This window comes from Myodes glareolus, chromosome 22, assembly GCF_982192425.1.
Source record: "Myodes glareolus chromosome 22, mMyoGla1.1, whole genome shotgun sequence".
Lineage (NCBI taxonomy): Eukaryota > Metazoa > Chordata > Mammalia > Rodentia > Cricetidae > Myodes > Myodes glareolus.
In genome coordinates, this window is record NC_142047.1 from 53,871,605 (window position 1) to 53,898,120 (window position 26,516).

Genomic DNA, 26,516 nt, shown 5'->3' on the forward strand with positions numbered 1-26,516 from the left:
AAGCTAAGCTCAAAGGTCACATACTGGGCCCGGAAGCACAATTCATTGCTATTTTAACATTAGTATATGAAATATCTCTATATTTAAAAATTGTGTAAGCAATCGTTTTGTTATTTTAAAACCTGTTTACTTGTTTCTTTTTGAGCTGTGTCTCTTTTATCTTTGTTTTCCCTCCTTGCTGTGTAGCCCAGGTAGGCTTCCAACTCAAAAATATCCTCTTGAATACTGAGATTACCGACAGGGAACACCGTGCCAGGCAATCTTAACTGCAAATCGTGCATGGAATAAGAGTTTGGCTTTCTGCTAATGAACCCTCTTCCTTTCAAAGAAAGCCCCCCACCGCCTCCACCCCCCCTCCTCACCCCCGGCGGCCTCCTGTCCACTATAGCCTGGTAGGTCACACTTAAGGATGGCTGAGTCTTTGTTGCAATGACAGCTGGGAGGACCTACCGGGTGCAGGCACCCCTCCCGGGCACCCCTCCCGAGCCCCGCCCCTCCTTCCTTCCTGGTTCCCCCTCTTCATCCTCCTTGCCTCCTCCTCCTAGAAGGAGCTTTTCACCAGTTCTCTCGCTCTCCCTCCTCCCATTCCCCAGCCCGGCTCCTCCTTTCTCCTGCGACCCCGCCCCCCGCCCCCTTACCCCACGCCGGTCTTTCGCGGGGCGGCGGTGCGCAGGCGCGGAGTCGAGTCCCGCTGGGCCGCAGCCGGTGGCCGGCTCGCAGTGGGCCTGTTCCCGGCCCTCCACGCTCGGTTTCCCGTCGCTCTGCGGAGACTGGAGGACGGACCAGACCGACCACGCAGAAGTGTGGCGGCAGGATGGCGCAGACCGCCATGTCCGAGACTTATGGTAAATCGCGCGGGTTCGCATGCATGTGTGTAGTGGGGCAGGCCTTGGGGTCCCGGAATGTTTGTGGCTGGGTTTAGGTATCCAGAGCCGGTGTTTAGAATAGCGAGATGTTGCGGCTGGACTGGGATCCTGAGAACTTGGCGGTGGCAGAGGCCAGATGGCGATACCGAGAATCTTGAGATGTTTAGAGCTGGGCTGGGATCCTCCTGGTAATCTTGGGGTGCCAGTAGCTGGGATTCTGAGAATCTAGGTCTCAGGGTCCGGGTAGAGAATCCAGGGATGTCAGCTGCTGGGATCCTGAGATTCTTGGGTTGTCAAGGTCGGGCTAGAACTTGAGAGCGCCTGAATGTTTGAGGCTGGGCTGGAATCATGAGGATCTAGGGGTGTCAGGAGCTGGGTTGGACTCTCAGCCCAGCAGGTGCCCCCCGGCTGTACAGAGCGTTGTGATCCTCTGTTCCAAGTTCCCTCTTGTTTTGACCCTGGTTTCACCCTACATTTTCCTCCTTGGATTGTTTAAATAGCTCAAGGTTGGGGGAGCCAGTTTATCATTGATTCTCCCCCTCCCCCCTGCGCACCGGAGCGCAGGGACTGTCTCAGGGCCACGCCTGCATTCAATGTCTTTGGGGGCTTGGCTGTGGGTCTCTCGAGGTTTGGAATTCCTTTCTTTGCATTGAGATTATAATGAGTTTGAAATGGATGAGTGCAGCTCTTTTCTGGAGATCCCCTGGCCTCATGTGCCTGTCCATCCCTCCCTCCACTCTGTTATGGGTTAATTATAGCTCTTTATAAACACATACCCTCTTTATGACCATACATACGCCCTTCATATGGGGCTGTGTCTTTTTCAGCTTTGTCTCTCCTACAGCACCTAGCCATTTCCAGTGCATGTGCTGGGTGTCCCCGTGCAGGGTGTCCCCTCCCAACCCAATCGAGATAAGAATAAACAACCGATACTATGCATGGTTGCCAGTCCCTAATGAGACTTGAGACTTGGCTTGGTATGTGCTGGTTCCCGGGAAGGATTCTCATGGAAAAGCATGGTAAACAAGTCCAGGTTATTTCAATGTGCTCCCTGCTTCCTTCCTGCCCCAGGGTGGGACCAGGGGCCAGCCAGGAAGGTTCTAATTATTGTAAAAGTGCCATAGACACTTCCCCAAGAGTTTGCAGTCTAGTGAGGAATAGATGGCTAATTCGGTTGTGACCTTAATGGATGAACAATTAAAATCCAGACAGCAGTTCCAAAGGCGCGTGGTCTGGCCAACTATGTAAGAAAAAGCTGTCCCATTGGGTCAGAGAGGGGCAAGTGAACAGGCAGATCTGGGGTTCAGGTCTCAGAGCATGGTTTGGGCACTTTAACTTGAGGAGGGTGAGGAAGCAGTTGAAGAACCTTGAGATTTGAACTTTGAGAGGGTGGGACCCCGGGAAGGGTATTATGAGGCATACAGCAGCCTGGTTCACTGTCTCCTGGCACCAGCACTCCTGGCACGGAGGCATAATGTCTGTCTGATCCTAAAAACGTAAGCACTGTCCACGGGTTACTGGCTTTGTCAGGGCCACAGGTGTGTTTATCTTTTCTTTCATTTTAAGGTGTTTTTCAAATAATGCCTTTATTTTTAATTTTTGTTTTTTGTTTCAAGACAATTTCTGTCTTTATAGTTCTGAATGACTTCGACTTTACAGTGTAGCCCAGGCTGGCCTCACACTGTGGCCATCTCCCTGCCTCTGCCTCCCGAGTGCTAGGATTATAGACATGTGTCCCTATGTCCAGGTTTTTACTTTTTAACTAAGTCTGAATTTAATCTTTCCTTTCAAAGGAGAAAAATAAACAAACAAAAAATGAATAGAAACTCATAAGTGGAACTTTATCTTTAGAAAGGCAAGGGTGGTCTCTAAAGCTGCTGGCCTAAAAGAATAGTCACCCCAAACCAAGGCAGAGGCTGTCACCTTCACTCATCCTTGGCGGTGTTTACACAGTATTGTTCCCCAAATTAAAACAACCAAGACCTCTCCTTCCGGACGTTTGCCTGTTGGCTGGCATAGGAATGTTTGCCTAACCTTTAAGTTCCGTGTGTTTGGGGCTGGTTTTCTGTCTCCTGTGAAATGAGGTTCTGTGCAGCTTGGTGGAAATTCGATGGAAAATAGGAGCCCGTACTTATGGCTCCTGCTAATGAACTGGCTGCTATGGCCTGGAGAACAGCCCCTGCACCTTGCTCTGGTACTGGAGTGGTGTCCAGCACTTTCTTCAAGTTCCTCACCCTGTGAACACGGTGCTTTCGATCACATCGTATCATATATAAATTGGGATGTTAAACAGGTAGGCCTCTCATTGAAATGTGGTTCACCTGGTCCACTTGATTAGACTGAGGCACTCGGATGGCAGCAGAGCACACCTCTGGATGCATCTGTGGTGGATTTCTAGGCAGGATTAGATCCCGAGGGCTCCAAACTAATCTGATGTTATTATTGGCAAGTGATCAAAGGTTGGAGTTGGGACATGATTGGAGAAAACTGGGGGAATGTCCTTGGAGGCTCTCTTACCCCTGCCTCTTCTTATAGTCCTGCCTCTCTGCTTCCTGGCCTCTGTTGATGTGACCTGTCCATCACATATCCCCAGCTGCGATGGGCCGACCCCTGGAAAACCGAGCCAAACCAATCCTTCCTCCCTTCATTCTCTCAGGCATTTTGGTCCCAGCTAACACTAAACCCTCAACCCAAGTGTCCCTAACCTGAAGGGAGGTTCTCCTACTTATTGTTAGAGATCCAGCATTGAATGGCTATCTGTGTTTCGTGAGCATTAGCGGGACCAAGGACTCATGCCAGCAGCTTGTGACCCAAGAGTTTGAAAACGATCCTTAAGTACTTCCTGACATCAAATGGTCAGACACAGGAATTGCTAAGCGTGTTTGTGGTGGGAAAATGCCAGGGAGCTTTTAAACCTTCAGTGCTAGAGAGGACTGGTGTGGAGGAAGAGTTTGAGACAGGTGTCTGCACACTACAATTTATGCCATGTGCTATGCGAAAACTCCAGAGACAGAAGAATCCAGCTCGTGTTGCCGGCCCTGTGGTTGTTTCTATTGTAGTCTGTTCAGCATAGTATATTCCACCTAGAATATTCCCCACACAGCATCCAGTGTCTAGCAGACAAGGTTGAGATCATCAGAGTATTTTCTGCTAACTACGTATCCTCATTTGTGTATGTGAGGTGTGAATTGTGTCCTCAGTCACTCTTACGTCCTAGCCCTGGACCTGTGAATGTGACCTTATTTGGAATAGGATCTTTAAAAAAAAAGATTTATTTAATTTTATTTTATGTGCATTGATGTGAGAGTGTCAGATCCCCTGGAACTGGAGTTACAGACATTTATGAACTGCATGTGGGTACTGGGACTTGAACCCTAAGTCAGCCAGGGCTCTTGACTGCTGAGCCATCTCTCCACCCCCCCTGGAAGACGATCTTTGCTGATGATTATTGAAGGTGGAGTCATACTGGAGTCGTATGTCCCAAACTCAGTGACTGTGCCCTAATGAGACCAGAGAAACATGGGCACACACATTCACAAGGAGAATGGGCTGTGGAAGTGCACCTCAGGTTGAAGAGGACCAGGACCCAGCCAATGTACCCACAGCATAGCACCAGAAACTAGAAAGAGGCAGGAAACGCCCCTCCCTGAGCCTACAGGAGCTCAACACTGCCACATCTCAGTGCAGACGCTGGCTCTGAGAGCAAATAGCTGTCACATTAAGCCAATGAACTTGGGGCACCCTGAGGTGCAAAGCCTCGGAAGCTAACTCGCAGGACTTAGTCGTTATACAGTGAGTCTTTAAGAAATATAGGCTTGATAAAGCAGTTTGGATTGACAAGGATATCCCAAATAAAAAAGCAATCTTTTCAAAGCCCTCTCATTCATAAAGTAAAATTAATTTCCTGTTAGGAGAATCACCTGAATTAATATTACCTTAGCTTACAATTTGACAGAATGTTTTAGCGCTTCAAGCAGACATCAGAAAACAGAACATTTGTTTAACTTAGTACATTTTTGATTGCCAAAGTCATAGTTTTCTTTTTCTCACGCACTGAAAACTAACCAATGAGCATTTCAAGAAGTCAGGTCTAGGGCTGGGGTGGGAGGGAGGCATGTCCACTATGGGGTGGAGGCAGGAGGATTAGAAGTTGAAGGTCATCCTTTGCTATGCTATATAGGGAGTTGGAGACCAACCTGTGCTGCATGTGATTTTGTATCAAAAGAAAGGAGAGAAGAGGGAAGAGGGAAGAGGGGAGCATGGAGGGGAGGAGAGACAGGCAGGCTAGCAAGATGCCTGGGGGTGTGGGGTTAATGCACACACTTTGCAGTTAGACTGAGCTCAGTCCTTAGAACCCACATGAAAGTGAGAGAGCTGATTCCACAAAGTTGTCCTCTGACCTACACACACACACACACACACACATTACACACTTATGCACTCACACATTTCACACACGCACACACACACACACTGTAATAATAATAATTTATAAAAGAAGGAAATAAAGAGAAAGAGGGAAAGGAACCACGTCTCGAGACAAGCACTGGTGCTTCGAGAGCCCACATGTCCTGAGCCTCTGTAGTTTCACCTACAAGGGGGTTAGTCCCAGGGGTCTGGAGAGTCTCCCCTGAAGCTCCAGAGAGAGAGGTGCTGTAACTCAGTAACCGTGTTTGGATGATTTATCAGGGATGTCCAGCCTTTTGACATTACATGATGTTGTGGTCTACAAATGTGCTGGGCAGCATCCATGGCTATCCTGGGTTGCTTGTGACCATGACCATAGGTCAGACACATATTAATGTAGTTGATATAGACTGTTCTGTATCACAGCTCATCCAAGAACTTTGGAAACACGGTTGTTTGGCGGAACGAGACCACTTCCCCTCTCATGATCATCTGGGTGCTAAAGCCTGTAACTTTACTTCTGGTTCTGGGATGGCCCCTAAATCTATAGTACCAGTTCCACCATTAATCCCAAATATCTTATTTCTCAGTACCCTGCCTACGTCCTCCACCCGGGTGCCCCAGAGAATGAGAACACAGAGTGTCCCATGCCCAGTCACATAACCCTCCGCCCCCCACCCACCGAGCTGCTGCTGAGTCCACCTGCCTCGGAGAAATCACCATTTAAACAGTTCCCCGCCCTCAGCTCCTGAGTCCAGCTGTCTCCTAAATCTCCAAATGCCCTTTCCACAGAGTCCATGTTGCTTTCCTCCCTGGAAGAGGCAAAGGGAAGTCGAGCCAGGGCTGCTTGGCAAGATCCTAAGTAAAGGGGGTTCACGCGGTTCCCATCTCAGGGACTGGCAGGCATGTGAGATCCAGCAGCTTGTGGCTACACATCTAGCCCTGGATCTTAGGTAGCTTCTGCAGGCTTCGCAGCACCCACAGTCCCTGGTTGTGCCTGAGAGAAGGGACCTTGAGAAAATTATGTTGGAATGCAGTATCATTGAAAAACCATGATGATTGAGTAAATTAAATTCCCCCAAACTTTGAAAATTCTCCAAAAACCGATATTGGTAAATCTGTTTGGAATTTTCTTCTTGCTATGATAGTCTCTTCTGTTAGAGACCGTGAAAGTTTCTTTGTTTTTTTAAGAATTCACATGTATGCCAGGCAGTGGTGGTGCACACCTTTAAGCCCAGCACTCAACAGGCAGAGGCAGGAGGATCTCTGGGAGTGTGTGTGTGTGTGTGTGTGTGTGTGTGTGTGTGTGTGTGTAAATATGCCACATGTATGGGTGCCCACAGAGACCAAAAGAGGACATCTGAGTTCCTGTTCCTGGATCTGGAGTTACAGGTGACTGAGCTGGGTGCTGGGATTGGACTCTGGTTCTCTGGAAGGGTGGGAAGTGTTCTTAAGTTTTGAACCATCTCTCCAACCCTGAAGATTTCTTTGAAATGAGAAAAGGTTCTTGTTGTTTCTGGAATGTCTTCTCTCAAGCCCTCCTAGGGGGTGTGGTCAAACCAAGCTGGCATGTTTTTATCCTTCTTAGTAATTCTAGTAGAACATGGCCCAGTTAAAGTGTTGGAAGCCTCAGCCGGCCTGCATCCTGGCCTGTGCCATAACGCCTGTTGCTGTGAGGGAATTTCTGAGATAGGGCGATTGTGTGTGTTTAGTTATTTGCTAAAGATTTGCTTTTCTTTTATGTGTACGAGTGCTGGCCTCCATGTATGTAAATATGCCGTGTGTGCCTGGTGCCTGCAGAGGTCAGAAGACGGCTTTGGATGGGATTGAGCAGGTGATGGTGAGGGGGGATCAAGCCCTTGCCCAGGCGGTGCTGTCCTCCTTGTTTCACCGCTGGACTGTTTTCTGTGCATTTGAAGTCAATGTCACATATGACATTTATGGCTCAGTGACTGTAACTGTGGGATGAAATACCAGATGACACAGGGCACTGTAATCTAGCGGGTAGAACTGGATGTAGAGCCAAGAGTCCCAACACTTGTGAAGTAGAGGAAGGAGGGTAGCCTTGGCTACATGGAACCCGGCCTTTAAAAAAGATAAAAGAAAAGGAACCACATTATAGCAGAGAACATAAAGCAAGTAAGCACTGTATACTTGTACATTTTATTATTTATCTATTTTTTAAGCTTGTCTAAGAATTCCAAGAAAGTTGGGTGTAGTGGCACAGTCTTTAACCCTAGCTCCTGGAGGCAGAAGCAAGCAGATCCAGCGTGGTCTACACAGAGAGCCACAGGCCGGCAAGGGGTCCAAATGAGACCTTGTTTCAAACGTAAGAGTTTCCAAGGTGGTTTACGATGTGAAAGATACGGTCAGTACAAACCAGTGTGTGATGACAGCAGACTTGGCATCAGGTAGCCCTTGTGCGCCGGTGCTGCATCAAAACAAGTCCTGCCTCAAACATCGGCGCCCGGCACTTAGTGGCCCAGTCTTTGTGGGTCTTTCTGCTTCTCTCATCTGGTTTTGTTTTGTTGTTTTAAGACATGGTTTCAGGCTGGAGAAATGGCTTAGTGGTTAAGAACGTTTGCTCTCTTCCAGACAACCCGACTTCAATTCCCAGCCTGCATATCAGGTTGCTCACAACCTGTAACTCCCCTGTTACTCCTGTTACCCCCTGTAACTCCAGCTCCGGGAGGTCCCATCACCTCTGGCCTCTGCAGACACCTGCATCCGTGTGCATATACCCACGCACATGTACACATAGGATGTTTTAAAAATAAAAGTAATAAAAGAGACAGGGTTTCATATGACCCAGGCAGGCCTTAGTCTTACTTCGTATCTAAGGCTGGACCTAATCCTGATCCTTCTGCCTCCACCTCCTGAAACAGATTCCCAGATTACACCACCTCACAGGTGCAGCATGCTTTGGCACTTAAGCCTTAAGGACTCAATGATATTTAGGTGGGGGAAGGAAGGAGACTATTCATAAAGTGCTAATAAATTATGAATGTGAGGTCTATTTTAGAGAGACGTTTATCATTTTCTTTTCAAATATAAATTTTTAATCGTGCAGAAAAGCAATTGGAGGCTTAAGAACAAAGCAGCCGCCCTTTGTCCTCACTGGCAAGATAGATAGCGCGTGCGTTTAGCAGCCCCAGGGTCTCCTGAGGTACCTGGCGTAGCAGTTCTCAGCAGAATGCGCGCACAGTGAACGCGGGTCTGCGCACAGCCCTTGCAGCCTTTTTGCAGATCAGCTGTTTCTTATGATCAGAGCAAAATCTCTTTTTCAGTACTGGAAAGTAAACTCTCATCTTTGGGGACAGAGGGTCCAGGTGAGCTTCTGCCTTGGTCCTCTGTACAATCCAGGGCACAGAACTGCCAAAACAGACTTTGATGCGAATCCATTTGAGAAATGATCTTGCTCTCAGGGAAGATGAAGCAAAAAGCCAAAATAAATAGAAACCTGACTTGGAGGGCTGGCTTGACTTTGTTCTTTGTGGGAGAAGTCAGACGGTTCCATTGTGCCAGTGGAAACAGAACTCTAATAAAACCCGTTCTGTAGATCGAATTTCCTGGACTGACGAGGTCATGTGGGCACTTCACAGAGCCTGAAAATAGGGAACACAAACATCCCTGCTGAGGACCCGAATCTGAAGCCAAGGCCCTGCCAGGCCTCAGAGCAAAGCGTGGGAGGACCTGGTTCTGCAGTTCCCAGATTCAAGGGATGTTCAGATGAAACTTGGGCAGCCAAAGAAGGAACAGGATGACAAGCAGGGTCTTGGGGGATCTGCCCAGGTACTGTCGGGCACATCTATGCCCAGATCTCAGCTTGGAACCCCAGTAGGATGCTTCTCAGTGGAGGGCCCCCATGCATTCAGATGTCTGGCTTCAGGGTTCCCGTTTGCAGAAGGAACTCACGTTTGTCCCAAGTCATGACTACTCGGTAGCCTTTCATTTACTTTGGTCTCCAGTTCCCTATGTAGACAAGGATGACCTTCAACTTCCGATGCTCCTACCTCCGCCCTCTGAGTGCTGAGAGGTGTGTACCACCACACCCAATTTATGGATACTGGCTATCAAACCCAGTACTTTGTGCATGCCGGGCAGGCTCTCTATAGTCATAAAAGCATTCCAAATGTTCTGGTCTGTTTTAGGGATACAGTTCCTGCTGCCTAGTTACACAGGCTCCTGAGTGGACTGTTGCTAACCATTGCCAGGCCTCAGCTTTCAGGTCAATACCTTGAAAACTGTCTGAAGCTCTTCTGACACCAGTGACAGTCCTATGCCCAGTACCACACTGGGGACTTTCCCCACCCAAGGAGCAGGTATGTGCCTGAGTGGGCAGATGGTCTTGCCTGCAGATGGTATAGTTCATGCCCAGTGTACTGGTGCGTAGAACCACTGTGAGGTGGCCCTGGGTCCCACGTACAGGTGGAGATGGCCAATAGGCTAGCCTTCAGCACCCCTACTGATGTGACCAGATCTTGTTGACTCACTGTGTTCCATACGGAGCAAAAGCTATCTGTGGATCCAGGGCTAACTGGGACTAAAAGGTGGGAGTGCTTCGTGGTACCACAGCCCTAGGAGGCCCCTGGAGCACAGACGCTGTCCATCTGAGCAATGCACTGTGAAAATGCATGTTTTCTGTGTGCGCCTATGGTGGCCAGATCACAACAGCAGGAGGTCAGACTTTCAAAGATGAGAAGTCTCTGCCCTCAGCGGGTCAAAACAGGCACATGAGCCAGCTCCCCATAAAGGAGGAGCTGAGAGCAAGCTGACTACTCTTTGTCTGGCATGCTTACCTGACCTTCCAGTACATCATGGAACATCAGGAAGGCCCTTTGGCTCAGCCACAAATCAAGTTAGCTATTCACACTGGGTGGGGTCGTGCACACCTGTGATCCAGGACTTGAGAGGCAGAGGCAGAAGCCCAGACTGTATATTAAGACCCTGTCTAAAACGGAAAAGCTATTCTGCTCTCCCCACTTCTCTTCTCTGTCTCTCCTCTGGTTGAAATATTCCACAAATCATCTTGACAGATGATTTGCCATTATTTCTTTATAGAGTTTGGCAGGCTTTGTCCCTCTGCTAACCTAATCAGATTCAACAGTCTACTCTTTAATGCACCCCCCCAAATTTGCTCCTCATTAAAGGCAGCTGTTCTAATCAGACCTCTTTATCACTGGTTCACTGTGTCCTGCACTGGCAGCTGACTTCCCATTCTGGGCTGCCTGTCCCTTAGGAGAGCACCAGGCTTTGCATTTTCCGAACTACACACCCCCTTCACGCTGAGCCCCGCCATCCACGGATGTTCAGGCCAGCCATCATCCGGGTCAGTTGTTGGACATCCTGCTTTGTTCTCAGCTCCTAGCTGACCTGGCACCTGCAGCATCTGGACAGAGGACTGGCCAGTCCCTCAGCCCCACAGCTCCGCAGCGTCACTTCTGGTCACCTTCTCTTCTTCTGCTTCAGTTACTCAGTTCCCTGGCTTCCCCCTGGACATCCTCTGTACAGTTCCCATTACTGACTACACCCACCCTGACATGGAAGATCCTGGCTCTTTGATAGGTCATAGTCTGCCTCCTTTCTGCCTCCTTTCCAGATACCCTGCCCTCCACCCCAAGCTCCAGCATCTTTGTTTGCTGCCAATGCTTCTCTAGGGCACGTGCTGTGCCAAGTCCTGGCCCCAGTCCTTTACTCTGTAGACCGGCTGCTGTAGGACAGAGAGCTTTGTAGGGGGGACGGTGGCAGGTGTACAGCTCGCTCACTGCTACCTCTCCCCTTTCCTGTATGTCAGCTATCTTTCACATCTCAACCCATTACGTGCTCCGGTGGAGCCCACCAATAGATGGAGATACCAGCAAAGAATGTGCCCATCTCATCCAGGCAGCACACTCACCTGTGCCTTCCCTGTTGTCTCAGAAGAAGTCCCTCCCCCATCCAAGATGAGCCAGCCTTTTGCACAAGCTGCCCCAGGTCTCAGTTGCTTACGTCTCAGCCCCTCCTTCTCTGGCGTGTACCTACCACTCTGCATTGCCTCCTCATCCTCTGCCTCTTCCCTCCCGGCTTCTGGAAGGGCTTACAGTATTTCCATCACATGACATCACTTGATTCTTCCGCCCACCGGAGTCAGGATTCTGCTCTGCCTCAGGGGCACGGACTTCACCAGAGACCTTTATCTTAGTCTCCTCTTCATGGTCAACCCTGTGAAGGACGCTTCCTGTGGGCTCACCTTGTTGGCTTACAGGTGTTTTCAGATGACTCTGCCACTCAGTATCTCAAAATAGATTCTGCTTGCAACCTTTGGCATCCTTTATGGGGGGGGGGGGTCTTCGCATCACAAACCAAGCAGGAAAGCAACGATCCCCCAAATGCCTACATTCTACCTATCCAAAACCAAGTACCATCCAGCCTGAACCCTTCCTGGCAAGAAGAGGGACCCCTGGAGAGGGTCCTGCAGTTCAAGGGCCTCCAACCTACTATGGCGCATGGAAATCTTAACATCAAAGTGGCTACGTGAAGGGGAAACTAGGGAGGTGTCGTAGAACTTGTGTTCAGACGTTCTCCACTGTGAGGATGGTAGCGTGCGTGAGGGTGGGCGTCCTGGGAGGAGGCCACCGTGTTTGTGCCTCGTGTATCTCTTTTCCCTTCCTTAGAGAAGTGGGCAGCATTCTTGGGAGGACCAGGTTCATGTCTCTTGAAATCTGGTGTTGACAACAGACTGCAGGTGGCGAGTCCCCTCCCCCCCACTGCCGCCACCACACACACACACACACACACACACACACACACACACACACGGCATTCTCTCATCTTGAGGACTGGGCATCCCAATTTCAGATCAGTCGGTTCCATAATGCTACACAGGCAGAGGCGCTGTTGCTAACCGAGCCGCGGTCACTGGCGCTGGCTTTTGAGCATAGTGTGCTGTGGTGTTTGCTCATGTTGAGTGGTCCCCTGCTGCGTACCCTGCTTCTGTGCCTTAGCTTGTGGTCCCGCTGCGCGTCTGCGAGGGTCTGGGGAGGCGGTAAGGGCACTGAATGTCATGTCCTCTGGCAGCTGGTACTGTTTTTGCTCTTTGATGCCTCTGCAGGAGGGTGGCTAATGCCTACCCACTGATTGCTGATTGCTTGATAGCTTTCCCATAATCCCACCCGACATTTATCATATGGAAAGTTAAAAGTGTACCGGCATAATAGCCCATTTTAGCATTCCTATTTTGGGATCCAGACTTTTCCCTGCCTTCAAGCTGATTCTCCCATGACCTTGTGAGTATAATAAAAAGATATACTCTGAGAAGGGAAATCCATGATTTGGGAGGGAACAGAGGTCACCAAAAAAAAAAAAAAGTCATGTAATAAATATTCATAAAAAAGTGTCAAACTCCACCACTCAGGGCCTACCATGCTGTTACCTCGCCAGCCCCTTGTCATGGTAGCTCACGTCCCCTCCACCCTCTCCTTTCTGTTGTTTGCTTGGTGGATGGGTGTGGGGGTTGCTGTATTTATTATGGTTGTTGAAATACGGTCTCACAGAGCCCTGGTTGGCTCCTAAGTCCTTAAATAGCTGAAGTGACGTTAAATTCCTGGTTCTGCTGCATCCACACCCCACAAAGTGCCGATTACCCCACACCTGTACCTGTCCTACATGGTTCGCGTCACAGCTTCTTAGTGGTTGCCAGAGACACAGCATTTTACACGCGCAGTATGTCATCATTGACTGATGCCATTTTCCCAAAGTAAAGGGTGGAACCCTTGCCTTCCTCCGTTCCGACCTTCCCTCGCTTTTAAGATGTTATGCGTATGAGTGTCTTGCACGCAGCACATGTGTGCAGTGCCCTTGGAGGCCAGAAAAGGGCATCAGATTTCCTGGCACTGGAGTTACAAAAGGTTGTTGTTACCTGCTATTGGGGTTCTGGGAACTGAACACTGGTCCTTTGCAAAAACAGCAAGTGCTCTTAACCTCTGAGCCATCCCACCACCCCCTCTTCCTAGTTCCTTAGCGTCCCCACTTCTCACTTAAGTAATTCTAGTATATATTTCTACAATCGGGCCAGGCAAGGCTGTCATATTTTTTTTTTAAAAAAAAAAGCTATATATAGTTTAGGTCCTGTCAGTCCTTTCTCCGTCACGGCACGCTGACGTGTCACTCTTTGGCCAGGTGTGGCAATGGGGCAGTCAGCAGTTACCTTGTAAAGGACAGCTCAGCAAATCTGAGCAGAGTGCACACTCAGCTATGCAAGTCCAAGGTCCAGGAGCAGGGATTTGTGTTCTTTGAGCGGAGTCGGAGTCGTTAGTGTTCCATGGGAGTCTCCCTTTGCCTGCCTGTTGTCATTGTCTTTACCTTCTCTCTCCCCGCCCAAGGCAACAACAAACCCAACCAAAGTTCTTTTTTACTCTCTTTATAACTTACATAATGTTACTTCCTAACAAAAGAGAATACTGAATAAGGTTGAGAAATTGTAGCTCCCTTTAGACTGGGAATCTGAACCAACTGAAATTTTGAGTGTGCATTTCAGTGGTGCTAAAGTACAGCCACATCTCCTGGGTTGCTAGAGAGATGGCTCAGTGGTTAAGAGCACTGGCTACTCCTCCAGAGGACCCAGGTTTGATTCCTAGCACCCACCTGGCAGCTCCAGTCCCAGGGGAGCCAGTGCAAAGGCATTGCGTGCATAGGGTATATAAACATACATGCAGGAAAACACCCATACAATAAAGCAAAAATAAATAAGATCTCCAATAGAGAACAAAAATAAAAGTACAGTCACCTGTCATAATGTCATATTACATAATGTCATAATGTAATGGTCACCACCACCCATCTCTTGAACCCTCATTTTCATGCCCCTGAAATGGCAATTCTCCATTTCCACCCCCAGGCCCATACTTGCCATTTTATGACTGGTTTAGTCACCAGTATTCTTAAGGTCATCTGCTATAGCAGTTATTAGAAGCGCTTCCTTTTTAAGGCTAAGTTCTGGTCTGTTGTATGGAGATTACCGCGTTTTGTGTGTCTGTTCCTCCACTGATGAACACTTATTTGAGTTGCTTCCCTGTTTTACTACCGTGAACCATGTTGGTGTGAACATGAATATTTAAAGCTTCATTTTTTAATTGTATGTGTTCTGTCTGTGTGTACGAAAGTGCGCTATGTATGTGCCTGGTGCCTCACAGGCCAGAAGAGGAGACTGAATTCCCTGGAACTGGAATTGAGGATGGCTGTGAGCTGCCGAGTGGGTGCTGAGAAACAAACCCAGGTCCTCTGCAAAAGCAGCCAGTGCTTGAGACTATGAAGCCATTTCTCCAGCCCTTATTAGAACTTGGTTTTGAACTAGAGTTGATGTTTATTAAAAGATAGTTTAATATAGATTTTATACTTAATGATTAAGAGAAAGAGAAGCCCTCAAGAAGAAAGTCAGACACATGCAAGAACGTGGGTGTAGGCACTCAGAGAAGCGTGGAGTCTCGACGTCATGCTTTAAAATCAGTGAGAAGCTGAAGCTATTGGCGTTTAAATGCTGGCACGATTCTAATGCTGCTGCCCCATGATTTTCTGCAGCCATTTGGTTATCACTGGAGACCAAATAGGTTTGACTTCTGAGTGACGGCGATAGTTCTTAGAAGCTGGTGACAGGGCCATGTCAAAACCCAGCAGCTGTCTCAGCTTAGCGGGGAGAACAAGGGGTGGCTAGGGTCATCAACACTTGGTCCCATCCGGAAGAGAGAGTTAGGAATACAGAGCGTGGGTGCCGGGCAGGGTGGGGCGTGCAGCGGGTCAGGGCTAAGACAAGGTTAGGCTAGGAGGTCCATTCAGCGGACAAGGAGTCCATGGTGCGCAGCTCCCAGCTATGCAGGACGAGAGTTCTTACTAAAGAGAAAGTGACTGGGCAGGTGAGGTGGTAAATACCTTTAATCTCAGCTCTCGGGTGGGCAGACAAATCTCGGAGTTGAAGCCAATCTGGTCTACAGAGCAAGATCCAGGCCAGCTAGAGCTACATAGTAAGACTCGGAGTCACAAAGGAAGAAAGCAAGTTAGTCATCACGCCTTTAATCTCAGCATTGGAGAGGTGGAGGCAGGCAGATCTCTGAGAGTTTGAGGCCAGCACGATTATATAGTGAGGTTCTGTCTCGGAGAAGAAGGTGGAGGGAGAGAGAGCAGTTGAAGTGCTGGGTATGGTGCACTTGTAATGGTGTTCATAGGAGACAGGCAGGAGGACCAAGAGTTCAGGAGCAGGAGCCTCTACTACACTGAAAGTTTGCAACCCTGACTTTCCAAAGCTACTCCATATTGATTAACAAATTCCATCTTGGAAATCTTTTCTTTCAGCCCTGTGAAAGGGCTTCCCCAGGAGCTGGAGAGCTATTGCAGGGCAGTAATTCTTAACCTCGGGGTTGCAACCCCTTTGTGGGGGTCCAGTGATCCTGCATGTCAGATATAATATCACGATTCCTAACATTAGCAAAATTATAGTTATGAAGTAGCAATAAAAATAATTTTATTTTTGGGGTCACCACAACATAAAGCACTGTAGTAAAGGGTCACAGCATTAGGAAGTCTGAGAACCACTGTCTCCGAGGTTAAGGGCATTCATTGGCTGCTCTTCCCGAGGAATCAGGTTTGATTCCCAGCTTCTACACAGCAGCTCACACAGGGGGATCTGGTGCCCTCTTCAGGCCTCTGCAGGCACTGCACACACATGGTAGGGACACAGACATACAGGCAAAACCCCCCACTACACATACAGTAATACATTTTTAAAAGAAATACCCCAAATTAAACAACCCTGTCTGCACTAAGTCAGGCACTAGACATGTAGCCTGAACTTGGCCTCAGCCGCCTTGCGGGATGAGAAGTGATACAGTGGCACCACTCGCCCAGGAACTCGCCTGTGTGCAGAGAAGAGAGGAGCAGGCTTCCACTGCTAGACTAGTACAGCTTGCAGCTCAGTCTGCGTGTTTGTAGAGGTTGACGGGGACCCGTTTCATTCGTTGTCACAGTTCATTTCCAACCTTCCAACTTCTGAAGTCGTTGAAGGAACCGTTCGGGAAAGCTCTGACTATATCAGAACTATGCACAGGGGCAATGCGGAGCTAGGAAAGGCCAGCCGGTGTCTGTGTTTAAGCAGAAGTCAGTCGCCTCCTCTTTCTTATCAGCAGCTGGCACGCCACTAGGTTTTATGACCGTAGCCTGAGTGTGTTTATACCTCCCTTTAAATTAATTCCTTACTCTTTCTTTCCCTTTCAGATTTCTTGTTTAAATTCTTGGTCATCGGGAATGCGGGAACCGGCAAATCTTGCTTGCTTCATCAGTTCATTGAGAAAAAATGTGAGTGAGACCGGACGTTTGTGTAATGTCTGTGAGCCTTCCCTGGGCACAGGGGTGCTTCTGGGAAATCTGAGCTTTCTGGAGAGGGAAACCATACCTTCGAAGTGCTTCACTTAAAAAATTTTTTTTGAAAATTTCATACATGTATATAGTTTGATCCTCTCCACCTCCCTCTAGAGCCTAACATGCCCCCCACTCTCTCCTTGCTTCCATGTAATATCATTGAATTTGATTGAGGTTGCTTACATGCATAGGTGTGTGGGGCTTTATACTGGATTACAGACAACAGGCAACTTACCAGAAGCTACACCCTTGAAGTAAAATGACTGTCCTTCCCCTAGCAGCCGGACTAACATCTCCTCAGCTAGGGCTAGAGCCTACTGAGCCCCTCAGTCCTCCATGCTGGAATGTTGATGGGCTCAATTCTGTGCAGAGACCTTCCCATCGGCGCTGTGAGTTCATGAGTGATGGCCGTGTCCTGTGCAGGGACTTAACATATAGCCAATTTGGCCTCAAATCCATGCCATCCTCTTGCCCAGTTTCCCAGTTGCTGGGACGGCATGCAGTCATAAACCAGCACATAGGTCGTCTTTTCTGTATTTATAGTGCCCACTCCATCTCTGCAAACAACAGAGCAGCCAGGCAGATGGTGCATCCATTCCTAACCGTCCCCAGATTCTCCTTGCCACAAGAGCATGCCTCCATCTGGGTTGCTGCTGAGGTCCGCCCTGTGGTGTGCCTGGGGCTGGGGTAGGGAACCTCCTACCTGATCCCACACTGGAATCTGCCTCTGGCGCAGGCTAGATTATCTAACCTCTCATGCCTCCAGGAGAGAAAAAAAAATGCATCATCAAGTGACCCCCCGATTCTGAAGCAGTACACTGTGTCCGAGTCATGAGAACCAGCGGGGGAAGGGGTAGCGTTTGTTCTAGCTCATCCCCTGTTATAAGAAGTGATGGGACTCTCCAGTAAACGCATTCATAGTTTTGCTCTGCAGTGCTACAACTAATGAACATTTGGTACTATAATACACATAAGAAAGGACCAAAAGAAAAAAAATTCCCAGAAAGACCCCAAATCAGAGTTCTATGATCAAGTTATCTTTGGGCCTCCTCTATTCAGGTCTTTGGAAATAACTAGTTTGATCACTTCTGACTAAGTGTCCAGTGTTACCAGGCACACGCCCTACTGTGTGGCAGGCTGGTGTCAAGTGGCTGATGTTAGTCTTCTGTCTCAGGCTCAGGGAAGCCTCTTCCAGTAACTACACCTTGTATGAGGAGATGGGGAACTCTCTACTGTCTCTTTGAGAACAGGAATCGTGTGATTTACTAGTTAGTGCCAATCGTCAGCTGAGAGAGAATGGATGGCCGAAGCCTTTCCATCTACAGAGCCCTCAGGATAGCCCCTCCCCCACTTCTTTTTACGATTTTTATTTTAGTTTTTCAGCCCCTGATCCTTAATGTTACTATTGAAATCTGTGAACTGTTACCCTTGTGCTCTAAAATGTAATTATTTGTTGTTTGTTTTTCTTTTTTAGTCAAAGATGACTCAAATCATACCATAGGAGTGGAGTTTGGCTCAAAAATAATAAATGTTGGTGGTAAATATGTAAAGTTACAGATATGGGACACAGCTGGACAGGAGCGATTCAGGTAGCTCTCCTAATTTACTAAGAATACTTGAACTTGGACCCAAACTATTTAGCTAGATTTCCTCACTGCATGTGGTCTCAAACCAACATGCACACTGATTTCAAAAGCTCCAGCTCGGCCTGGAAGCTCTCACTGCTAAGAGAGCACTGACTGGACCCCTGATACCAAAACAAGCAAGAGAGAGCACTCGGTAACTAGCGTCTCAGGCGGCAGCTCAGTCTAGAGGCTGTGATGCTGAGCATCCCTGCAGCTGGTTTCGGGTTTTAGTCTTTCCTTCCATGTTTTGAGGCAGGGTCTGACTGAGCAGTCTAGGTGGGACCTCAAGCCTCTGACCTGCGTGCGTCATGCTCCTGAGGGTCAGGATGATGGGTGTGCAGCACCATCCCAGCCACAGTATGCTTTTAGATTAAAATCATGGCAATGCAACAGGACAAATGGCTTTTTCCATATTACACTTGAACGAGGAATTTATAACCGCCTGTAATGGGTTTTCACTCCTTTACACTAACTGGAACATGCTGTGACAGCTGCTCTGGAGGCCACTCTTGCACAGCTGACTCCAGGTCCCTGCTAATCAGCTTGTATAGCTAGTATCTTGTAACAGTGAGTGCAAGACCATGTATGTACTTTCTGTATAGTCCACAAGCCACAGAGTCCAGATTCCGTGTGGAATAGTCACACCCCCACAACAGACTTTTCACTTTTTGATTAAAATTGGGGCTGTAGTACAGTGGTGCCTATAGTCCTAGCTATTTTGGAAGTGAGACAGGAGGATCACTTAAGTTCAGGGGACCAAGGCCAGCCTGAGCAATATAGTGTGAGACATAGGAGGTGCCCGAGCAATTGTTATTTTGCTAGTATTAAAAAAAAAATCTAAAAAGATGACTCAGTAGGTAAAAGCTGGGCAAGCCTGGCAATCTGAATTTCATCCCCAGAACCCATGCAAAGGTATAAGTAAGGACTTCACAAAGTTCTTGTCTGACTTCTATATACATGCCTCACCCCAACATCATACATGCAATAATAAAGTTAAAAAAACAAACTAGCAAACAGAGAGAGAGAGAGAAGTTGGCGTTACGGAAGAGAAAATGTTTTACTGAAAAACAGATCATTGAGAATGTGAAGTAGACAAAAGGCCAGTCCTTGTAGAGTGAAGAGTAGATGTGGGCCGCTGGCAGGGATCTAGGCTGCTCCCATCTTGGGCTTTTCCTGGGAAGAAGGGAGGAGATAGCACAGGGCACCCGGAAGTGGCAGACAGATGTGAGGGTTCCCTGGAGCGTGGTGTCCACATAGAGCTAAGGACACTTGGACCACATGCAGAGGAAGCATGGTTTTTATGGGGAGAAGAAAAGGGACTTGATTGTTAGAAGCCCTGTCGTTCCTTCAGGTCTGTGACAAGAAGCTACTACAGAGGTGCAGCTGGGGCTCTCCTCGTCTACGACATCACCAGGTAAAGTCAACTCCCCACCACAGACTACTTGGTGTTCTGCATCCATGTTGGTGAGACGTGTGATTCACTTGGGTCTAGACAGGCAGCATGGCTGTACCCAGCAAACCTCTGGGCCCTTTCCAGGGGATTCATAGAGGTCTTTAGTGTGTGTTTGTGAGCTCTTGGGGGCTGAAACGAGCCTTCTGCCTTACTGGTCTCCTTCACACCACGTGGGACACATTCCTTGAGGTCTGCAGGGCTCTGTGAGTTCTCAGAAGTGAATCAAAGGGCTAAAGATGCAGATTCAGGCTCAGATCACCTGGGTTCAGATCCCAGCTCGAGTCAGGGGCTTTGTGATCTCTGTAGGCCTGGATCTCCCTGTTTGGGTCTTGGTTTCCTCATCTACTATGAGATGAGGGTAACATACTTGAACCCTCAGAAAGCTATGGAAGGGGGTGGGTTTAAACCAACTAGTGAAATACTTATTGCAGTTACTAGCTGCATGTAACAACTTAGCTTCTTCCTGGGTTGCTCTGGCCACATTTCAACTCCTCCAAGCCACATGTGGCTGGTGACCACAGAATTGGCCAACACAGCTTGCAGCACATTCCTGTCCTCGTGGATATTTCATCAATGCACTGGCCTCAGAATTTGCAACATTGTCCTGGAAGCATGTGATCCAGAGGGTTCCACTAAGGGGCCCTTCCTGGGAAGAATCTGATCCAAAAGAGAATAGCGCATGGTTGTCTTTCTCTTCTGAGAGGGTGACACTCCTGACTCCACCCTCCTCTCCCCCGGTGCCACAAGAGGCTCAACCTACCAGGGTGTGGTATCACTTGTGCGTCCTTAAATGTGAGAGCCAATCTGTAGGTCTGAGTTGGTCCTGGGTAGACAGAGCTAGGAAGTCCTGCATGTCCCTGAGCCCCCAGCTCCTAATGGCAGGAGCGTCCTTGCAAAGTCAATGTGGTGGACTCCTGTGGATCAAGGTGCCCACAACTCTGCAGGTGACAGCGATGAGTGTTGCAAGTCAGGCCTGTACCTTGCACATCCTCAGGGCTCAGGTGCATTTGTGAAGCGAATGAAAAGACCCCTTTCCCTTGGAACCCAGACTGTCTGACTCACGGACTTTGTCGTCACACAAGCTAAACACAGCCCGTGGGCCTGATGTATCACTGGGTTCCCACAGCACTTCTGAGGCCCCGTTGCCCTTGCTGAAATGTTGACAAGCAGTGTGCATGGTGAGGATGACTGGAAAGAGTTGCTGGTTTTATAAAATACATGTATTATTTCCACAATCTTATGTTACACAGCCGAGAAACCTACAATGCGCTTACTAATTGGTTAACAGATGCCAGAATGCTGGCGAGTCAGAACATTGTCATCATCCTCTGCGGGAACAAGAAGGACCTGGATGCTGACCGTGAAGTCACCTTCCTCGAAGCCTCCAGGTTCGCACAAGAGAACGGCAAGTGACTTCTTCCTCTTATAGCCTCTCATCGCGGGGTGGGTCTGGGCACAGTGACATTTCTTTGGGTTTAAAACATCTGGTGGAGTTTTGAGATTAAATCATCTTATGAAACTGTGGAATCTCCCCCGTCTACTTAGATACAGTTCAGCACAGCTCAGACAAAGGCCAATGTGCTGAGGAAAGCAAGGTATTTACCTTCCGTAAGGACTTTCAGGTCTCTGGGATGTTAGCCATCTTAGGGTGGCATGCATTTTATGTGCCTTGAAACATAATTGGTGAAGTAGTCATCCCTCATAGAAAGGAAGCAGAGGACACACTTGACAAGCTGGCTTCATTTTCTTACATTAAGTCATTTGTTTAATGGTAACAAATCTTTGTTTGATTTTTTTTTTTTTGAGACAGACTCTGTGTATGTAGTCCTGGCTGCCCTAGAACTCGCTATGTAGACTAGGTAACAAATTTAATAATGTTTAAACTGCATTGCAAAATTATCCATTGTTTATAGAGATAAACATTCAGGAAGAGCCTTAATTCTGAGAGCCAGCTCACACTAATAGATCCTTATGGCCACATCTGTTTGGACTCAAAGACAGAAAACTGTTTTCCCAGTTTGATGGGTTTTTACTAAAAAAATAAACATACGCCAGGCACAGTGTGGTGGGGCTGTAATCCTTGTATTTAGGAGGCAGAGGCAGAAGGATTACTAAAAGCTTGAAGGAAACTGTTTCCAAAAGTGGGGGGAGGGGCGGGCAGGAAGAAGACAGACCCAATGCAGACTAGTACATGGGGTGCTTCAGAGCAGCCGCTCTCGACCTTCCCAATGCTGCGAACCTTTACTACAGCTCCTCATGCTGTGCTAACCCCCGGTCATAAAATTGTTTTTGTTGCCACTTCATACCTGTAATTTTGCTACTGCTATGAATCATAATCTAAATATCTGCTTTCCAGTGGTCCTAGCTCACAGGCTGAGAACCGCCGTTTTAGAGCTACTTAGAAAGCAGGAGCTGTTTAGTACAACGAGGAAAGTCCCTTATCAGGACAGACCAGAGGCTAATAGTGGTGGTGCAGCTAATGCACGGAGCGGGCTTTCCACTGGAATCAGCCCCTGCTCTGGGGATAAAGGAGCCTGACGTCAGGGCTCGAGAGTTGGCTCAGTGGCTAAGCGCACTTGTTTTTGCAAAGGACCAGGTTCAATCCCAGCCCACCACCTCCTTTGGCACTAGGCACACACGTAGTACACAGACATACATGCAGACAAAACACCCGTGCACACAAAATAGTAAAAGTAAATCAAGTGAGACTTCTACCCAGCCTCCCCAATTAAAACTGGTAATGCTTAGAGGAGAGCAAAATTAGTAAACATTATCTAGGATACCCAAATGCACACATCTTCAAACTGGACAGCTTTCCTGGGCTGCAGGGCTCTGTCTGGTCGGACAGACATGGGTCCTGCTTGTGTGCAGTGCAATGCCGTGACGCATCAGCTCCGTGTCTGCGTTCACGGAGACCTGCAGATCACTTGGAGAAGGAAATTGCGGCCGTAGGTCACAGTTTTAGCCAGTGTGCTTACTTCTTGTCAGCTCGGGAATTAGGGCATAATAATGATCATTCTTCAATGACTTCCCCATTACTTAATACATTAATGTACCCGGATGTGATGGTACCTGTAATCCCAGCACTTGAGACAGAAGAGGTAAAAATCAAGAGTTCAAACCAGCCTCAACTATATGAAACCTATATGAAACCAAAAAAATGTAAATTTATGTATATTAATTTTATGTTTATAGAAATTAGATTTAGGTACTGGACTGAATTTTGCTTGTCACTCTATGAGAATGCTGTGCAGGCTGTTAGCAGTTCAAAGTCACTGTCATTGGGCCAGCAAGACGGCTCAGTGGACAAAGGCTCTTGCCTCCAGGCCTGAGGACCAGGTTCCATCCCTGGGGCCCCCATAGTGGAAGGAGCGAAGTAACTCCTACCATGTGTTCTCTCCCACCACACATGCGCCGTAGTTCACACTCTCTCCAAAGTGAATGAGTAAATGCAGTAATTAAAAATGTAAAGATCGCTGTCTTCTAACCGTGACTCACAGTATCCTTTAATGTCACTTTTAGAGCTGATGTTCCTGGAAACGAGTGCACTGACGGGTGAGAACGTCGAAGAGGCTTTCATGCAGTGTGCAAGGAAAATACTGAACAAAATCGAATCAGGTAACAGTCTTCCCTGACCTCATCTGTGGGTTTTACCCTGTAGCTCAACAGTGCCCCCTGCTGCTTGCAGGAGCAAGACTGTAGTACAGCACCCCTAAACAGCATGCCAATCACACTTGCCTGAATACAGACTCTTAGACATTTTCTTGGTCCTCAGGTGAGCTGGACCCGGAGAGAATGGGCTCTGGCATCCAGTATGGAGACGCTGCCCTGAGACAGCTACGGTCACCACGGCGTACACAGGCCCCAAATGCACAGGAATGTGGCTGCTAGGCACGCCAGCAACACAGGTGGGTGCTGGAGGCCCTGCATGCTGGACAGAAAAGAGAGGGTGTGAAATTGCAATGGGAGGGTTGGGGAGAGCAGGAGAGGAGATCCATAGCGATAGTCAGAGGTGTGCTCAACAGGACTGACCCTGCAGGAACTCCTCCTGACCACTCAGAGGCAAAGGCAGGTATCTGCTGGGGCAGCAATTCCTTCTCGTTAAACCATGGAGCAGACTTGGCCTAACTGAAGCCTCCCCAGGAGCATCTCTAAAACCAGGAAGCTCTCCGTTAAACATTTTTTTCTTGTTTTTTTTTTTCTTGGTTTTTTTTTTTTTTTTGAGACAGGGTTTCTCCATATATCTGTCCTGGTACTCGCTCTGTAGACCAGGCTGGCCTGGAACTCAGAGATCTGCCTGCCTCTGCCTCCCGAGTGCTGGGATGTGTGTCACCACCGCCCAGCTATCATACTTTGATAGCTCTCCCCCATTTACCACAGTGACCTTTTTTGTCAGGGAAGTTGAGGCAGGAGTTCACTATATAGCCCAAGATGGGCCTACCACTTTATGACACTCCTCCTGCTTCAGCCTCCCAAATACTGGGATCACGCGTGTGTGCCATCATGCCCAGCTCGCCGTGGCCTTGCCTAGCAGGATGAGCTAGTGTTAATCCAAAGGTGAAACTGACCTGTCCGTTGGGCTGTGAGCTGTTTCGCATTTCCAGCCACACAGGTGTCTAACCACACTTCACGTTTCTCAGGTTCCGTGGCGGTTTCTGGGGCACAGCTGCTGGAGCCTGAAGAGTCTGGAGTCTTTACTGCCACCTTTTCTACCCCGCACAGAAGCAGATCTTCATGGGGGAAGCCGCAGTGCACACTGGCAGACAGGGCTCAGCAGCCACACTGCAAACTAACTCAGTGGACAGGACCTTTAGATGCCACACATATGCAAAGACCCCCGCCCCACGTCTACCCCTTCCTGTTCCGTGAAACCAAGCTTGTGCTGCACACAGCCTGGCCCGTTCCTCCCGCACAGAGCCAGTGTGACATGATAGAATCCTGCTCTCAATGAAGCTTTTTTCTTTCAACTCACAGGAAATGCAGTTTGTGAATGTGAGCGTGTTTTTCTCATCGTGTTGGTTACACACGACTCAGTATCAGAGGACTCTGGCGCTAAGAGCCAGTGCATTTCTTATTTAATCCCTCTTGCCCTTTCTACACCGTGTCTGTGACCCACACCTGAAATGCTACCCCTGAAGGACTCACTGTCATCTGGAAATAAAGTGGAACCGAGTGTCTCACGCACACCGCACTGTCCTGCTCTGTGGACTGCAAGGCTCTTAGCCGAGGTCAGTGCAAGAGCTGCCGTGGGCCCAGGTCAACCTGCCTGTCTTGTTCGGCTTCCACATCACCCTCGACCTCCACTCTGTCTCCCGTGGTGAGGGCGTACGTGCCTCTTTTTCCACATCTTACGTTGTTTTGTAGTCATTTTCAGCAAACTCGCTACCTCTAGCAAAGGAGTCTGTTTATGAGGAAACTTGGGCTCGGTAGTAAAGTGCGTCCTTCCATGTGTGCGAGGCCCTGCCTGGATTTGATCCCCAGCACCTCCACACCACACACATTATCCTTCTGCCAGGTGCAGTGGCACACATCCATCTCAGTAGACTGGGGCAGCAGGAGGCTGGCATGACCTTAAAACCATCTTGAGCTAAAGAGGCTGGAGGGTAGAGGTGGATCACACAAAATTTCTCTGCAGCTCTTCTTGAATACATAAATGCCTTACTGTATATCATTATCAAACTGGTCTGGTTTTTGTTTGAGACAGGATCTCACTGTGTAGCCCTAGAACTTGTTATGTAGACTAGGATGACCTCAAATTCAAAGAGATCCATCTACCTGCCTGTCTTAAGAGTTCTGAGATTAAAGGCATGTTTCACCACACCCAGCAAAGCCTGCTTTCCTAACAAGCAATATTTCCTGAGTACTGCTTTTCTTGTGAAAACTTTAATATGACCAAACTTCATTTCTCTTTTATTTAAAACATTCTCCAACTTTGAGACTTTCTCTTTGGCAATGTTTCATATGTGTGCCATTTAATTTCCACCTGACCAGATCTTCTGTCATGAATTTCTAGTTTAATTCTACAACAGCCACAAACATACAATGCATAATCTTATTTTTTTTCTTTTTTTTTTTTTTTTGACTGGATTGGTGTCTTGGTAATACTGTGTCCTTGGGAGTTTACGTGATTGAAGGGGAAGGGAGCTGGAGCTCCTGACTGTTGGCTCTTCATCATCACCAGGCTTTCCTGCGTGGCTGGTTCTCACCTGTAACCTCTAGTGTCCAGCTCTTACCCTGAACTTACCAGTCCCATCAGATTCCTATCTGTAGGCGACTCATCCAGCTCTGGGCCCGTCCACACAGACTTTGCCTCAGTCCGACACAGCTGCTAGACACAGGCTGTCTTCACTTACCCGTATCACTCTGGGCATGATGCTCGCGTTCTGCAGTCACGTGGGTCCCAGGAGTTCTCGGCATCGTCACAGCACTGTTGACATAGAAACATGAAAAGGCACTGTCTACACGGATATGTTTGGCTTCTTTTGCATTTTTAAAATGCTTTTCAGTTTCTCTGAACCTGCTTTCTTTAGGCTAAACATTTTTAGTATTATTTCTTTATAAAATGTAATCTTTAGTATTATCTCATTATAAAATGTAGTCTTTTCAGACGCCCCCCCTTTAAGATAGGGTCTCACTCTAGCTCAGCTGGCCCCATACTCATGGCAGTCCTGCCTCAATTCCCCTCATGCTGGGATTATGGTGTGTGCCAACATGCCCCGCTCTGGCTACAGAATCCCCAGGTGACATGTTTCTTTTCACTCTGGCCTCCAGGATCTCCGT

General features: G+C 48.2%; 1 protein-coding gene across 1 annotated transcript; it reads left to right on the plus strand.

Moving 5' to 3' along the window:
- The first annotated feature begins 650 nt into the window (after window positions 1-650).
- Window positions 651-24,920, plus strand: Rab4a (RAB4A, member RAS oncogene family). The gene is made up of 8 exons (XM_048450231.3): window positions 651-845; window positions 16,515-16,595; window positions 18,133-18,247; window positions 19,635-19,697; window positions 20,987-21,141; window positions 23,259-23,354; window positions 23,512-23,644; window positions 24,377-24,920. Exons 1-7 carry the CDS (start codon window positions 815-817, stop codon window positions 23,625-23,627), a joined length of 657 nt encoding a protein of 218 aa, XP_048306188.1. The 5' UTR covers window positions 651-814; the 3' UTR covers window positions 23,628-23,644; window positions 24,377-24,920.
- Window positions 24,921-26,516: the final 1,596 nt, after the last annotated feature.

Bases quoted from the DNA above. Each gene is read 5' to 3' on its own strand.
- Rab4a (XM_048450231.3), top strand. From the start codon at position 815: ATGGCGCAGACCGCCATGTCCGAGACTTATG. The intron at 16,596-18,132 runs GTGAGTGAGACC...TTTCTTTTTTAG, and splicing joins TCAGTTCATTGAGAAAAAAT to TCAAAGATGACTCAAATCAT. The intron at 21,142-23,258 runs GCAAGTGACTTC...TGTCACTTTTAG, and splicing joins CAGGTTCGCACAAGAGAACG to AGCTGATGTTCCTGGAAACG.